Source organism: Astyanax mexicanus, chromosome 21 (assembly GCF_023375975.1).
Source record: "Astyanax mexicanus isolate ESR-SI-001 chromosome 21, AstMex3_surface, whole genome shotgun sequence".
In the NCBI taxonomy this organism is placed as follows: Eukaryota; Metazoa; Chordata; class Actinopteri; order Characiformes; family Acestrorhamphidae; genus Astyanax; species Astyanax mexicanus.
In genome coordinates, this window is record NC_064428.1 from 24,291,007 (window position 1) to 24,306,878 (window position 15,872).

At 36.8% G+C, this 15,872-nt stretch overlaps 1 protein-coding gene across 1 annotated transcript in view; it reads right to left on the reverse strand.

Annotated features, from left to right (window-relative positions):
* Positions 1–211: 211 nt before the first annotated feature.
* The window catches only part of sorcs3 (sortilin related VPS10 domain containing receptor 3), a 469,314-nt gene continuing 453,653 nt past the window's right edge, over positions 212–15,872 (reverse strand). The window contains exons 26-27 of the mRNA XM_049469785.1: positions 9,071–9,234; positions 212–2,788 (exon numbers count right to left, since the gene is read on the reverse strand). Of these exons, the coding sequence (XP_049325742.1) occupies positions 2,730–2,788; positions 9,071–9,234 (223 nt within the window). The 3' untranslated portion in view covers positions 212–2,729. The remainder of the gene's footprint in view (positions 2,789–9,070; positions 9,235–15,872) is intronic.

The window sequence follows — 15,872 nt, forward strand, 5'->3', positions numbered from 1 at the left end:
ACAAAAAGGCATTGTTTATCGTAAGGCGTTCACTTTTATCATATTATGGCACAAGCAAAAAAATAAAAAATAAATAATAATAATAAAATAAAAATATCTAAAAAAAAAAAAAAAATGCTACTAGTGCGACTAGTCTACCCAACAACATGAGGTAACATTGGAAATTATGCAGACGCCTGCTGAAAAAAAAAAAAAAAAGTTAAAGTTCTTTTTTTTTTTATCAGTCTGTCCACTAGTGTCTTGATTCTGTCTTAAAGCCACTTTAAACCACTTTAAACCATTTTAAATCAGGAACTTGATTTTGGCAGCAATTTTCAGACTCAGGTGTAATAAAATTACACTGAATAGGGAAATAGCATTTATCGTCACAGTCAAATTCAGGCAGCTCCATTGCTTAACATACCTTATGAGTATGTATAATGATAAATAAAAAAAATAGAAAAAAATTGTTTTAGAACATTATTTCTTTAAATTATCAGTTTTTTTACGATCTACATAATTTCTTGAATTTAGCAAGAGTATCTGCATTATTTCTCATTTCTGGTTTCTGTTATGTTCATAATGTTAATTTAGCCTTTTTTTCTATTCACAAAATTGTATGTATTACAGAATCTGTCCACTAGTGTCTTGGTTCTGTCTTAAAGCCACTTTAAAACATTTTAAATCACTTTAATCAGGAACTTGAATTGGGCAGCAATTGTCAGAATCAAGTGTAATAAAATGCACTGAATAGAGAATAGCATTTATCGTCACAGTCAAATTCAAGCAGCTTCATTGCGTAACATACCTTATAAACATGTATTATGATAAAAAAAAACATTTGAAAAATTGATTGATTGATTTTGATTTCATTAAATGATCTGTTTTTAACTGTCTAAATAATTCTTTTGAATTTAGCAAAAGTATCAGAACTATTTGTTGAAGTTAGAAAAAGTGTATGCATTATTTCTCATTTCTGGTTTCTGTTATGTTCATAATGTTCTTAATTTAGCCTTTTTTAAATTTACAAAATTATATTTCTTGAAATGTGTATTTCTCTGTTATTACCTAAGATTCACAATTGTATTCATAATCTTTAGGAATGAGAAAAAAATGTTTACCATTCATAAATTAGAACAAATTCTCCCTGTTCTTTCTTTAAATTATCGTCAAACTATTCTATTGAATCATTTCTTGAATTTAGCAACAGTATCTTCATTAATTCTTGAACTTTATAAGAAGTTGTTTCTTATTTCTGGTTTCTGTTGTGTACATCATTTTGAAAATTCTTTTTTTTTGTATGAATTCACAAAATTGTATGCATTGATTCTCCTTAAAATGGTCTAAACTATTAGCCTAATTAAAACACATATTGTTGTTATTTCTTAAAATTCACAGCTCAAACTGTTTGGAAGATTTCTTGAAATGAGCAAATTTGTACCCCTTTTTTGTGGAAATTAGCTAAATTATGTGCATAATTACTGTAATTTTATGAAATTATGTGCTTTACACATTTAAAAGAATTTAATATTTATGTATATATCTGCATTGTTCATTTAAATTTATAAACTTCTGACACTTAAAGCAAGTAAATCGGAAATAAGTTAAGTATCTTATTCTTACATAAATCTTGAAATGAGAAATATAAGATATTTTTTTATTTTATTTTAGAAAACAAATTCAACTACTTATTGTAATTCATCATCCTTTTGTTTTTTGAATTACTGCTTCATCTGTGCAATCAGATGTAAAATTCAAATCGAGCAAATGTTAATACTGTTAAAATCTGATTGCAATGTAAAAACCTTGCCATGTGCTAGGAGACCCTTTGTCTGAACTTTCTCTCACCTTTGGAAAAAAAACAAAAAACAAAATAATTATTCATACCGGTGTCTGTTTATTTGCATAATTTACTTGACTTTATTGACTTGAGTGGCTTAGATTTTAATTGATATGCAAATAAGCTGCTGACCCTATGCACGTTTAAAAAGGGGGAGAAAAAAAACAAAGTAATAATAAATAAAGAAATAAAAGCGTTTAAGATGAAGCAGGTGAAAGTGTTCCTGATTCAGACAGCTGATGACGGTGATGACGCAATGCCCTTGAAAGAACTATAAATGTGCGGTTTGTCTTTTCGTTTTTTTGTGAATCTGAATGTGGTTTTTCAGCGTAAAGCTATGATTGATGTTCAAAACAAAAGTACCATTACGTTTTTGCGGCGGAAACGATAAGAAAAGCTGCGACGTTCCCATTGTATCTGCGGCACGTACGTTCCAGAGCGCCGCAGTACGCCTCGTCAATCCAGCGGAAGTCATCCGGAGCGGACACTTTGCCATCAACACATTCTGGAGTTACTTAGTCTTACAATATTCATGGAGAAGTTTTGCGGAAAAAAAGGCCCGATGTTTTTCGGGTTTGCCACTCGATTTGAGTCGGCGCCTCATTTTCTCTCGCTGCCGAGGCCGTTTTTCATCATAATTAAAAATGTCTCATTAAGTGTGTTTAGATCCTCCGCGTAGATCTTATCAAACAAGACACCCATGCAAATCTGTATAAACGAGGTCCTTAGAAAACTATTAACAATGACTGTTTCTGAAATTACAAAAAAAAGGAAACCGAAAGAAAAGGGAAAAAAAACAAAACAAAAAACATACAGGACTTTCAAAATGGCGACACTTCTGTACACTTTTACGTTTACATTGCACTTCAAGGCTTGTCTCGTTCCAAGTCCTCTTGGTTCTTCTTGGCGTTCAGACGCTTGTACAGTTGGGGATCTCTCTTGTGCTTTCGCAGGTGTTGATCATTCCTCCTGGATGTGCAAAACACAAAAACACAAGAGAACAGAGTTTAGTTAGTCTTCATGAACTCAACAGACTCCATTTCCCATAATCCACCTTCCCCTGAACCTTGTGTCATGTATTCATCTTCATTCAAGCACAGACAGTTACCACATCTACTATGACCTGAGTACTAGTTTACTCTCGCCTGTTATGAGTCATAAGCTCCCTATGTGTGAAGTACTCCCTATGTTGGCGAAGTATTGCCAACATCTCCTGTTGCTTACAGAGAGTTACTGATCATTATCTGTTTGGCTTTAGTTTAGTCTTTGTTTGGTTCTGACTTATTTACTTGCTTTTGACCCAGCTCTGTCTTCTTCATGATTAGTGTCTTAGCCTCTCTATCCATGTCTATGTTTTTGAATTTCAGAAAAACACCAAAATGTGCAGGACAGCTGAAGCTTTATGATTAATCCTTGATGCTTTTTTGTGCTGAGCATCACTTAAGTCCAAATATTTTAGTTCTCCAACTCAAAAAAGACAATGAAATCAAGGTGGGTCTGGGTTTGGCAAAGAATAATGCACCTCAGAGTGCATGAAACTTGCTCAAAAGAGTGGAAAAACTTCTGTCTTTTAAAAACGTCTCTACTGGTTTTACATCTATACCAAAGTTCATGGTTCTAGCTAAAACAAAAATGTAGTGCTTTTTGAGCTGTGATTCCACCTCAAAAGCGGTGCGATATACTAGTGCACTTCAAAAATTTGAATATCATTGAAAAAGTGTGCCAAGTCCTGCTGGAAAATGAAATCCTCATCTCCATAAAAGTTGTCAGCAGAGGGAAGCAGCATGAAGTGCTGGAAGATTTTCCAGGGAACTGGGAGAAAACAGGAGACTTGAGGTGCACGTTGAATTCTGCCGCGATTTGGGCAGCTGTGGTTTTATGTTTTTTGGATACAATCCAGGTTAGCACCCGAACATCCCTTTCAGGCAGCTTCCTCTTGCGTCCACAGTTAATCCTGTTGGATGTGGTTGGTCCTTCTTGGTGGTATGGATGCTGACATTACCCTGGATACCGTGGCTCTTGATTCATCACAAAGACTTGCTGTCTTGGTCACAGATGCGCCAGCAAGACGTGCACCAACAATTTGTCCTCTTTTGAACTCTGCTATGTCACCCATAATGTTGTGTGCATTGCAATATTTTGAGTAAAACTGTTGTAACAATTTAAAAAAATGATTTCAACCTTTACACATTTACAGTGGAAAAAGTAGGGTGTGCCCCTGTTAACCAACAAACCACCAACAAACCGAAGTAGATGTGTGATAGGAGAAATCTAGCATCATTTTTCTTCCTCTTCTGTAAAGGTCGAGTGTTTAATCTGTTCCCCTTGTTACCCTTTAATTGTCTAATCTGTATTCTTCTGTGGTTATTGTTTATCAGACAAAATTAAAAATGAATTTGCAGCCATTATACAATTACATGATCACATAGACGCAGGCACATTGGAAAATTGGCCCACTGGGGACTGCTGCGGTTACCCATACTCATCATTATGTGCTGCGTGTCTTGAAGAACCAAGACTTCAAAAAAAAAAAAAAAGAAAAAAAAAGGCGGATAGTGTTTATTTAAAACGCTCACGGATTTCTCCAAGTTTCCAGTCGCATTAAGTTCAGACGTATGCTCCGCGTTTTGATCTGTGGAGAGACTGCAGTAATTAAATCATCTGCTGTAACACTTGGGACATAAAAAGGGAGCTTCAGTGGAAAAATCACAACTGTTCTTTCACTTCAGAGAGGAGGTGCAGCGGCTGACAGACTGGTGTACAGTCAACAACCTTCACCTGAATGTGGACAAGACAAAGGAAATGGTTGTTGACTTCAGGAGAGCACAACACACCCACTCTCCACTCAACATCGACGGGTCCTCTGTGGAGATTGTTAAGAGCACCAAGTTCCTTGGTGTCCACTTAGCAGATAACCTCACCTGGACCCTGAACACCAGCTCTACAGCCAAGAAGGCCCAGCAGCGTCTCTACTTCCTCCGGAAGCTGAGAAAGGCCCGTCTCCCTCCACCCATCCTCACACTCTTCTATAGAGGGACCATTGAGAGCATCCTGAGCAGCTGCATCACTGCCTGGTTTGGGACCTGCACCGTCTCTGACCGCAAGACCCTCCAGCGTATTGTGAGGACAGCTGAGAGGATCATCGCCGTCTCTCTCCCCTCCATCACGGACATTTACACCACCCGCAGCATCCGCAAAGCAACCAGCATTGTGAATGACCCCACTCATCCCTCACACGAACTGTTCTCCCTCCTGCCTTCGGGAAGAAGGTACCGCAGCATCCGGTCCAGCACGACCAGATTCTGCAACAGCTTCTACCCCCAAGCCATCAGACTCCTCAACTGCAGAGACTGAACTGATGGTTTTTCTGTACATGCACACACACTCTTACCCCACTTTCCCCAGAAAATGGAAAGCACTAAAAACCCTACTACCTCACTGGACTCTATTGCACACTGTGTAATAGAGGTAATTACTACACCACTGGTCTTTTTTGCATACTTTTTGCACACTGCATAATTTGCACACTGTCTTGTTATTTATTATTCTTTGTCTGTATTGTGTTGTATTGTCTGTCTGCACTTTTGTACTGTTGCACTATTGTTCTGTCTACACTGTGTTTATGTGCACCATGGTCCTTGGAGGAACGTTGTTTCGTTTCACTGTGTACTCTGTATATAGCTGAAATGACAATAAAAACCACTTTGACTTGACTTTGACTTTGACTTCGTGTCCAAATGCTTTGCAAGACTGTTCATGTTTTAAATCGTGTCATTTGCCCTTGGACTTGATGACACTAAAATATTATTATTAATAGTACAGCTTTTAAACTATGGGACTAGAGCATCTCACAAAAATGTTGAAAATAGTATTGAAAAGAAGATGCATTTTGTCATAATTTATATTTATTTTAAAAACAAACTGTAATAACTACATTATATGCACACCAGCATCGTCTTTGTCATGCTGTATTTATGATGTATGCATTTGAAATACCTGTTTTTATTTGCTGGTTTTATAGGACTACAAATTCTCGTTTATGCAACACCAAATAGACAGTTTTCTTAAGTTTGACCTCCCATATTATATGGCTACAATTTTTGGTTTATATAAAATCCTGAGTTTGACTTCCCATTACTTCAAAATGCTACAGTAAAATCACTTAAAACTTTTAGAATTAATAGTATGGAAAGGGTTCTTCCAGGATAAAATGGTGTCAAGTAATAACAGTTTTATTTGCTGGTTTTATTGGACTACAAATTCTCCATTATGTAACACCAAATGGACAGTTTTCCAAAGTTTGACCTCCCATTACTCCAAAATGCTACAGTAGTATTTTTTAAAACTTTTATGATTCATAGGACAGAATATGTTCTTAATGGATGTAATGGTATCATTTGAAAAGGGTTTGATTTGCTGGTTTTATATGACTACAAATTCTGGTTTATGTATTACTGAATTGACACTTTTCCTAAGTTTGACTTCCCATTATTCCAAATTGGCACAGTAATATCACTTATAACATTTATGATTCATAGTATGGAAAGGATTCTTTAATGATTAAATGTGTGACTTGATAAAAGTTAGATTTACTGGTTTTATAAGACTACTAATTCTCGTTTATGCAATACCAAATGCTTTTTCTAAGTTGTCCTAAGTTTGACTTCCCATTACTCCAGAATGCTACAGTAAAATCATAAAAAAACCTTTTATGATTAATAGTACAGAATGTGCTCTTCATGGATTTAATAGTATCATTTGATAACAGTTTGATTTGCTGGTTTCATAGGACTACAAATTCTCATTATTCAAAACCAAATAGACAGTTTTCTTAAGATTGACCTACAATTACTCGAAAATGCTACAGTAAAATCACAAGCCATCAAACCAAGCTGAACTGCTTGAATTTTTTGCACCAGGAGTGACATAAACTTATCCAAAAGCAGTGTGTAAGACTAGTGGAGGAGAACATGCCAAGGAAACTGTGAAACTATGAAAACTGTGAAAACCAGGGTTAGTCTACCAAATATTATATATATATATATAAAATATTTCTGAACTCTTAAAACTTTATGAATACGAACTTGTTTGCATTATTTGAGGTTTTAAGGTTTTGTATCTTTTTTTATTTCAGCCATTTCTCATTTTCTGCAAAGAAATGCTCTAAATGATAATATTTTTATTTGGAATTGGGGAGAAATGTTGTCTGTAGTTTATTGAATAAAACCACAATGTTCCTTTTACTTAAACATAAACCTATAAATAGCAAAATCAGAGAAACTGATTCAGAAACTGAAGTGGTCTTTTAATTAGAGAATATACATATACACAAAATGTTTATTCTGAATGTATATTAGAAGAATGTTTATTATTGACATATCGTACAATATATAGAGATATTTCCTACATCATTTTTGCTGACCTCAGTATTGTCTATTGTTTTGACTTAGTATGAGCCAGTTTGTTTTAAAACAGTGGTCTTACTGATTTAGTAGAAGTAATTTATTTCACATACCAATTACAATGTCTGATTGTCTGATATTCAGACGAAATTTGGGATCGCAGATTGGCTGAAATGTCTCTAATTTAGCCAATCCTGAGAGCCAATTTGATAATATTCGCTAATTAAGGAGACATTCACAACTTTCAGTGGCTCTCATAGGGGCTTCTTGGTCACAGGAAACTGCTGTTGTTTGTTTAACCACTAGATGGAACTCTGCTTTATCTACACTCTGCTCTACCGTACTCTTAACTCCATGCTGAGACATCTGACATGTTACTTTTACACGTGTTACACAGGAAATATGCATGTGTAGCTCGATAAATATAACAAAGGGTTTCCTATATCAGTCTAAATATATATATATATATATATATATATATATATATATATATATATATTTTCATATATTGTTCCTGGTTTCCTTTAGCTTACTTCCGAATAACATTGCAATCTGACACTTTTGCTCCCTTCTGGTAATGTGTGTATTTTACCAACCAGCCCTCTTAATATAGAAGTGCATGTAGATATGAAGTGGATTTACTGTAGAATTCATGCTCACTTTTTTGCCTGCCTAAGGGAAAAACCTCAAAACACTATGTTTGATTTGACTACTGAAGCATGTTTACCCTCCTCCTTATGATAACTGCAGTTTGCTGTGATTTTCTTATTTAAAAGTGTGCAAGAAAAACCCTAGAGATCTAAAATCTCTTAAACGGCTGTTGTACTAATTAAATGCCAGTATTAACCCTGTAATTTAGACACAATGACTTGTTTTTGGCAAGAAAATAATGGGAACTCTTTGAAACTTCATGGTTTTCAGCATAAATTGGTCATTTAATGTGATCTGACCTTTATCTTCATCTGAAACTCTGTAGAAGTTGGGTAATGCAACAGGACAATGACCCAAAACACCAGCGCAAGTTCACTACAAAATGGCTTAAGAAAGAGATTGTATGCTTGAGGCGTCCAAGGAATATGCATTATTATTAGTAGTCAATCAATTAAAATTTTCATTAGATTAATCATACTTTAATTGTTCTTTTTAAGACACAAATTTTATAGTGGATATTAAAATGTAAATTAAAGAATGAATGTAAGAAGTGCAAAATGCAATTCTGTGTTTTCGTGGTGTCAATTAAAATACTAATATATATATACTATATATGCTTGAGGGAAGATAAAAACCCACATGGGGCGCTGGAATAAAGAATGCATGAGAAATTGAATAGAGGAAATGTTTTTTTTTTTACTTTATTATAAACATCTCAGCTTGGTTGTAAGGATTTCTGAATTAGAACTGAATTTGTTGAGCATAAAAGAGCATTTCTCCTTCTGTTTGGTTTATTTTCACACAGGCATGAAAATAAACGCTCTAAAATGTGCACCAATAAACCACGTGAGCATGTTGTCTCCTCTGATTGGTCAGGCGATGTCTGATGCTGCAGCAAGAAAGTAACTATCGCGAGATGATTCTGTGTTCCAGCGCATATATATCTGTGCAGTGTGAAGCTGCTTTAACACATAATGCTGAAAAAATTTGATGCTTAGCTTTCCAGAAATACAATGTTTTCATTGGGATGTGCAGCTCAGATGTCCGCGTAGTAAACTAAGTCAGCTTTCTGGGAGCAGTGAACGCTGCACATGCTATGTACATACAGGATTCATAGTGTAACGCATTCAAAGTGTAACGCAACTTTGTTTATTATTAGAAAGCTTGTGTACTGTATATATAAAGAGCATGTACTCACGTTTAACACAGACTTCCAGCTCCTTCTCCATCAGCTCTTTGGGGCTGGAGAACTCGCTGAGAGTGATTTTGGACGTCGTGGCATCGTTCTGACCCACAGTGCCAATCATTTCCTGCTCTTTCTCATGGTTCACCTCGGCGTATATATTAATCCAGGGGATTTTTCTGAAAAGCAAAGAATGAAGGTCATAACCACAGCCACATTCATCACTGCACCACGCCTAGCAGCTGCCAGACTGTAAAAGAAACCTCTTGGCCCGTCTTAAATTTCCCCTGTTTATAGCAATTGGACAGCTGGATACAGACTTATATTCTGGAGATTGGTGGTAGTCATGCTAGTATTTGTGGCTGCCTTTAAAAAAAAAAAAAAAAAAATCCAAACATCATATTGGGTGGAATACTGGTGCATTTTTACACTACCTCTTATGTGAATTGCAATTTGCTGTGATATAAAATAATCTTTTTCCTCCTAAAACACAGTTAAATATAGCACATCTGCAACATATGATTAATGTAATGCAAAAAAAACAAAAAAACAAAAAAACATTGGCACTTTTATAGTTGAAGCAAAGATAGCAATAAACATCTGACAGTTGATGGTTGTCAGGGTTCTAATCAATCAGTGGTGCACCTGTTTTCCATTGGCAAGTTAGCAATATGCATGAAATTTGCCTAATCTCACCACATAGCACTGGACAAATAGTAAGAGATCACTTAAAAATTATATGTTTCTTTAATTTTACCCAATTAAAAACCTCTGGAATATAATCAACAGGAAGATGAATGATCACAAGCCATCAAACCAAGCTGAAATGTCTGGATTTTTGCACCAGGAGTGGCATAAACTTCTTGAAAAGCAGTGTGTAAGACTGGTGGAGGAGAACACGCCAAGATGCATGTTTAAAACTGTGATTAAAAAACAGGGTTATTCCACTGAATATTGATTTCTGAACTCTTAAAACTGTATGAATATGAACTTGTTTTCTTTGCATTATTTGAGGTCTGAAAGCTCTGCATTTTTTTGTTATTTCAGCCATTTCTCATTTTCTGCAAATAAATGCTCTAAATTACAATATTTTTATTTGGAATTTGAGAGAAATGTTGTCTATAGTTTATAGAATATAAAAACAATGTTCATTTAATCAAACATATACCTATAAATAGCTAAATCAGAAAAAAAATGCTCTTTTAATTTGTTTCAGAGCTGTATATTCACAAGCACCATTGCTATTTAAACGACACAGGCACAAGGCATTAAAATAGACTGTGGGTGGGGTGTGAGATAGCAATGATTACTGCTATTTTTATAGGCAATTTTAGTCAGAAATAGTGATCTTACAAGGAACAAATGTTGAATTATGTATTTTTAAAGGATATTTTTAATGAATTCCTTAGTCAGGAGGCAAAAAAACAGCTAAAAGTGACTTTCCGTTCTGTCCAAAATAAATCTTAATATTCCTTCACATAAACAGTTCAGTTCCCATCCAGAAAAACAAGTGTAGACTTTTTGTTTAAAACTTCAGAGTGATTTAAACGTCACTTAATTTGAACGGGCAGAAGCAGCAGTACATCCTGCCGAACTCACAGCTGTCTGTGGTACACAGTGAAAAGTTCAGCTCATACGGAAAGTGTGGATTTCAATTAAAGTCAGCTCCATTTGATTCCATTAGGCGTGATTAATGTCTGTCACTCCACCTTTCCCTGAAGCAGAGACCGAGTGTAGTGTGGAAGTGTTTTAATTGACTATTAGTAGAATATTGCTTAAGCTTAATCACTTAATATGAGCTGTACCATATGTCAATAATTTAAGACTTAACACGATTTATTACAATCAGTTTGATTCAGAAAAATTTAATATTATATAAGACCAATTGGTACTTTTAGCAGTGTGGGCAGTGTGCCAAGTCCTGCTGGAAAATGAAATCTGCATCCCTATAAAAGTTGTCATCAGCCGAGGGAAGCATGAAGTGCTGTAAGATTTTGTGGGAAAACAAAACTGCACTGACTTTAGACTTGATAAAACACAGTGGATCAACACCAGCAGATGACATGTCTCTCCAAACCATCACTGATTGTAGAAACTAAACTTCACACTAGACCTCAAACAGTTTGGACTGTGAGTCTCTCCACTCTTCCTCCAGACTCTGGTCCCTTGATTTACAAATACAATGTAAAATGTACTGATGATCAGTGATGGTTTGGAGAGACATGTCATCTGCTGGTGTTGATCCACTGTGTTCTATTATCAAGTCTAAAGCCAGTGCAGTGTTTTCCAGGAAAAAAAATCTAACAGCACTTCATGCTGCTTCCCTCTGCTGACAACTTTTATGGAGATGCAGGTTTCATTTTCCAGCAGGACTTGGCACACTGCCCACACTGCCAAAAGTACCAATTGGTCTTATATAATATTCAACTTTTCTGAGACACTGATTGTTAGGTTTTCATTGGCTGTGAACCATAATCATCAACAATAAAATAAATATTCGCTTATAATAGATCACTCTGTGTGCAATACATCTATATAATATATGAGTTTCACATTTTGAACTGAATTACTGAAATAAAGTAACTTTTCAATAATATTCTACTTCTTTAAGATGCACAAACATACAGTTTGCAATGCTACTGGATGCCCTACCAACTCTATGAGCCATATCATAGCGCAAGGTGTGTCACGATGCTCATTGCTATCCTGTCTCACACCTTGCCAACAGTCTATTTTCACACCTTATACCTGCATCGTTAAATAGCAACAGTGCTTGTGAACATATGCACAACAATGCACATTGTTGTCTTGAAATCAGGTGTTCTGGTAAATGTCTGCCAAAACACAGGTGCGCCACTGACTGAATAGTCAGTCAGTAAACAGTCCGACGTTCATTGCTATCTTGGCAGTGAACTGTCAACACAGGTGCATTCCCAATGTTATTCAAGCATGGGCACGCAGCAGTGCACAAACCCATAGCATGTGCCTGTTGGCAACTATGCAACCCTTTACATCGAAATGAATAAGCTTGAACAGTAAGCAGGTCAGTTTTCTCTGCTGAGAAGCGTTGGACATGTACAGGTTGCTGCGCCCTTAAAATAGCAATCTGCCAAAGTGCCAGTAACAGGAGTGAGTTCCAGTAACAGGAGTGAGTTCCAGTAACATTTCCCCTGGTTTATTGATATATTAATGTGAATTTTAGTTAGTGTAAAACACTTTTTTTAATCATTTATCCATTTATCCAAGCATCAAGGTAGCTGCACCACTGAAATAGCAATCTGCCAAGGTGCCAGTAGCAGGAGTGAGTTCCAGTAACAGGAGTGAATGCCATTAACAGAAGTGAATTCCAGTAACAGGAGTAAGTGCCAGTAACAGGAGTGAGTGCCAGTAACAGGAGTGAGTTCCAGTAACAGAAATGAGTATTGTCCCCTGGTTTATTGATTTATTAATGTGAATATTAGTTAGTGTAAACCACTTTTTTTCAATTCTCTTTGGTTTATCATTTATCCAGCAGGGAACCATTGGATGCATCCAAGTAGCTGCAGCCCTGAAATAGCAATCCACCAAAGTCAGAGTGCACCTGGCTCTTAAAGAGAATTGGAGGCAAGTGACACCTAAAACACACCCAGGATTAATTAAGAGAATTAGCAGGGCGTACGTTTTCCGCAAGGCGTGTCTCATTTTTACAGTTAGAAAAGTTTCACTGGAAGGGATGCGCTCAAAATTCACAGTGAATTCTTTTTCACAGTGGCCTGGTCTGCATTCATAAGCAGGAAGCAATTACAAAAGTGCTTCTCAGAGCGAGCAAGACTAATTCCAACAATGTTCCTCTTTGTGAGCTTTCCCATCTAAACAACCACAAAATAATGGCTGCGCAAAAAAACACAAAGACAAAATTATCTTTGGGCCCCCCATTTACATTTATGACTCCAACTACATGTTTTTAAATTACCTTCTTCAATTTACTTCAAATTACTATTAATTTCCTGATTTAATTGCTTTGTTTTGCCAAGTGTGACATTTCAATAAATATGATTCCTCTTTAAATTAATGGGAAAAGTCCATATCCATTATTGATGATTGCTTCAACATTTCCCCGAAACGTTGCCATGTAAATTATTTTGAGCGCAAATAAATTATTCAAAGACTTACTAACAGTTTTCCAGCAGAGATACCCCTGCTGCATATTAAACTATTTAATGATATTTTTTTTTTCGCCAGTTTGTTTGAAATGGTGCTTTCTTCCATGCGTTCGCAGTGTGCATACTAAACCCGTCCATCTACATTTAGTGGAGTCTTCACAGGGGCCAGTAATGAACATTAATGTTTGTATTATTGATTAATTTGATTCATACATTTAGCATGAACCTCTGAAATGAATAAAGGTCTCTGAAGGAAACCCTGCTGAAAAATAGAGATACAAATAAAATTTCAAGCTCCAGCTGGTTGACAAGCTTATTATAGCTTGTCCAGCAAAGGGTCCAGCTTTTAAAAACTTTCATCAACCATTATCTGTTTTTTTTCTTCCCTTCCTCTCCTTTCCAGACACGATGCTCGTGCGGGTTGCCAGATTGACACATAGTGGCTTGCGATGACAAGCCTTACACTGTAGCTCATCAGTGAAGATATTTGCTTCAATGTCTAAAATGCTCATCTCTACTACACTATAGTGGTGGTGGTAAATTATTGAGCTATAGTGAGTGAACCTTACTGAAGCTCAGTGATTACCTGTACAGCAAAAAATAGCCAGCTTGCTCATTTGCATTCATGGCTGTTGCACATTGTGTTTGGGTGCTGTTGTGTTCTATACCACACACTAAGAAAAACAAAAAAAAGTACAGATACAAAGCTTGTCGCTGGGGCTGTACCTTATATTGAGGTACAAAAAAGTAACTTTTAGTGAAAGTCCTTTTTTTGTACTCATGTATTTTTGTGCTAGTAAAGATTATAAAGATTATAAACATTATCATCAACTGAATAGAACTTGATGATCCAAAATTGTCTGGCTTTCAAATAAAAAAATGTGCAATTACAAATATATATAGTTTATTAGTACAGTGATGCAGAATACCGAATGTAACTTTTAGCTGATTAAATGGTACAAATTTGTACTTATTGCTGTTCGGAAAGACGTTGTACTTCAGAGAGAACAAATCTGACCCTGTAAAGACCAATATTGTACCTTTGAGGATACAATTAGGAAAAGTGTACCTTTGAGTACCAAAAAGTACTTGTTTCGTACCTGTTTTTTTTTTTAGCGCAGGCAAACCTGAGCGTGGAAATGGGACTAAGGAAATGATCTGCGGGGGACAGATTTGGAGACTGACCCTCACACAGATTATTGTCAGATACCATCAGTGTTGGTCACGTTACTTTGAAAAAGTAATTAGTTATAGTTACTGGTTACTTCTCCAAAAAGTAACTAAGTTACTAACTGAGTTACTCCACTATAAAAGTAACTAGTTACCAGTATAAGTAACTATAGCGTTACTTTTGTGTTACTCGCCCCCGAACCCTGCCCCCCATCTGGCGTGTATCATAAGCCAGATGAGTAGAGTGCGCGACAGCAAAGACAACAATCATTGCTAACCCTGCGTTCACACTGGAAAGCAACAACATGACAGGCGACCATTCATTTACTATGGCAGGGCACAACTTATCGCCGCGACACGCGAAAGGGGACAAAGCGGAAGAGCGACAAGCGACACGGAGTTAAAATTTTCTCAACTTTATGCAAATTAATTATGATGCGGTGAAGCGACATTCTAACCCGATTGGCTTCTAGCTTTTCGTTAGACCTATCACAAACAAGGCGGTTCGAGGTCCTCAAGCATCTGCTCTCTGAACTTTTGGTTCCTTTTGCTGTTCATTCTGTTGAATGGGGTGGACCCACGTTGTTCTGTGGGAACGGCTGAGCTTCCAGCGCAGGTAAATCACAGAAACGGCCAAGAGTCTAGCAAGCTCGGGAGTTATAGCTATAGAATAAAGTGGCCAAGCGATTCCTTTTTTGTGCCTTTTTTCTTGTCGGAGGCTGGACCATGATGCACTCTAGCATTGAGCTTGTCACGCCCACAAGCGACAAACGTGGGGCGACTCAAGCGACTCGTTGCGTTCCAGTGTGAAGGCAGGGTTAGGCAGCATCTCATCCTCCCCTCCCTTGTGACTCACACACACACACTTGCGCCTTTGCACAAAGTAAAAAAAGAGTTCATTGAGCGGCTAAAGTAACGTGTAGTAACGAGGTGTCGGAAATGGTAACGGCGTTATAGTTACAGTCAGAGTAATTAGTTAGATTATTTCTTGCTGGAAAAAGTAACGGCATTAGTAACGCAGTTTATTGTAATGCCAATATTCCCATCACTGGATACCACACAGCTCAAATAAGAACATACCACTGGCTGAACCTCTGCTGTCAGGAACTGCCAGTGCCTAAACCAGAGACTGTAAAAAAAGATGGACGCCGTGTCACCGTTCCCATTCATTCAATGAAAATGAAGCCAAAATCTTCCGCCATGTTGGCGATCCTGACACCCGATTCTGCGCAGTAGAGACCAGAGGAGGGAGAGAGACTGTGGAGAGACAGCCTACTCATTTAAATAACCCCGCCCCTGAGGGCTGCCTCGAGGTCACAGCCAGCAGAGCGGAGCGGAGCTGACGGTCTGCTATTGGTCCCACCCATAACCAGTCCTTTTACAATAACCACACCTTTTCTGAATAGAGCTGAATAACCTTCTAAAAAAGAGTTCTGTGGGGATATAAAATGTAACAATATAAGCAGAGGTTACACTAGCTGTTGCATTTAAATAATGGAGGTAGA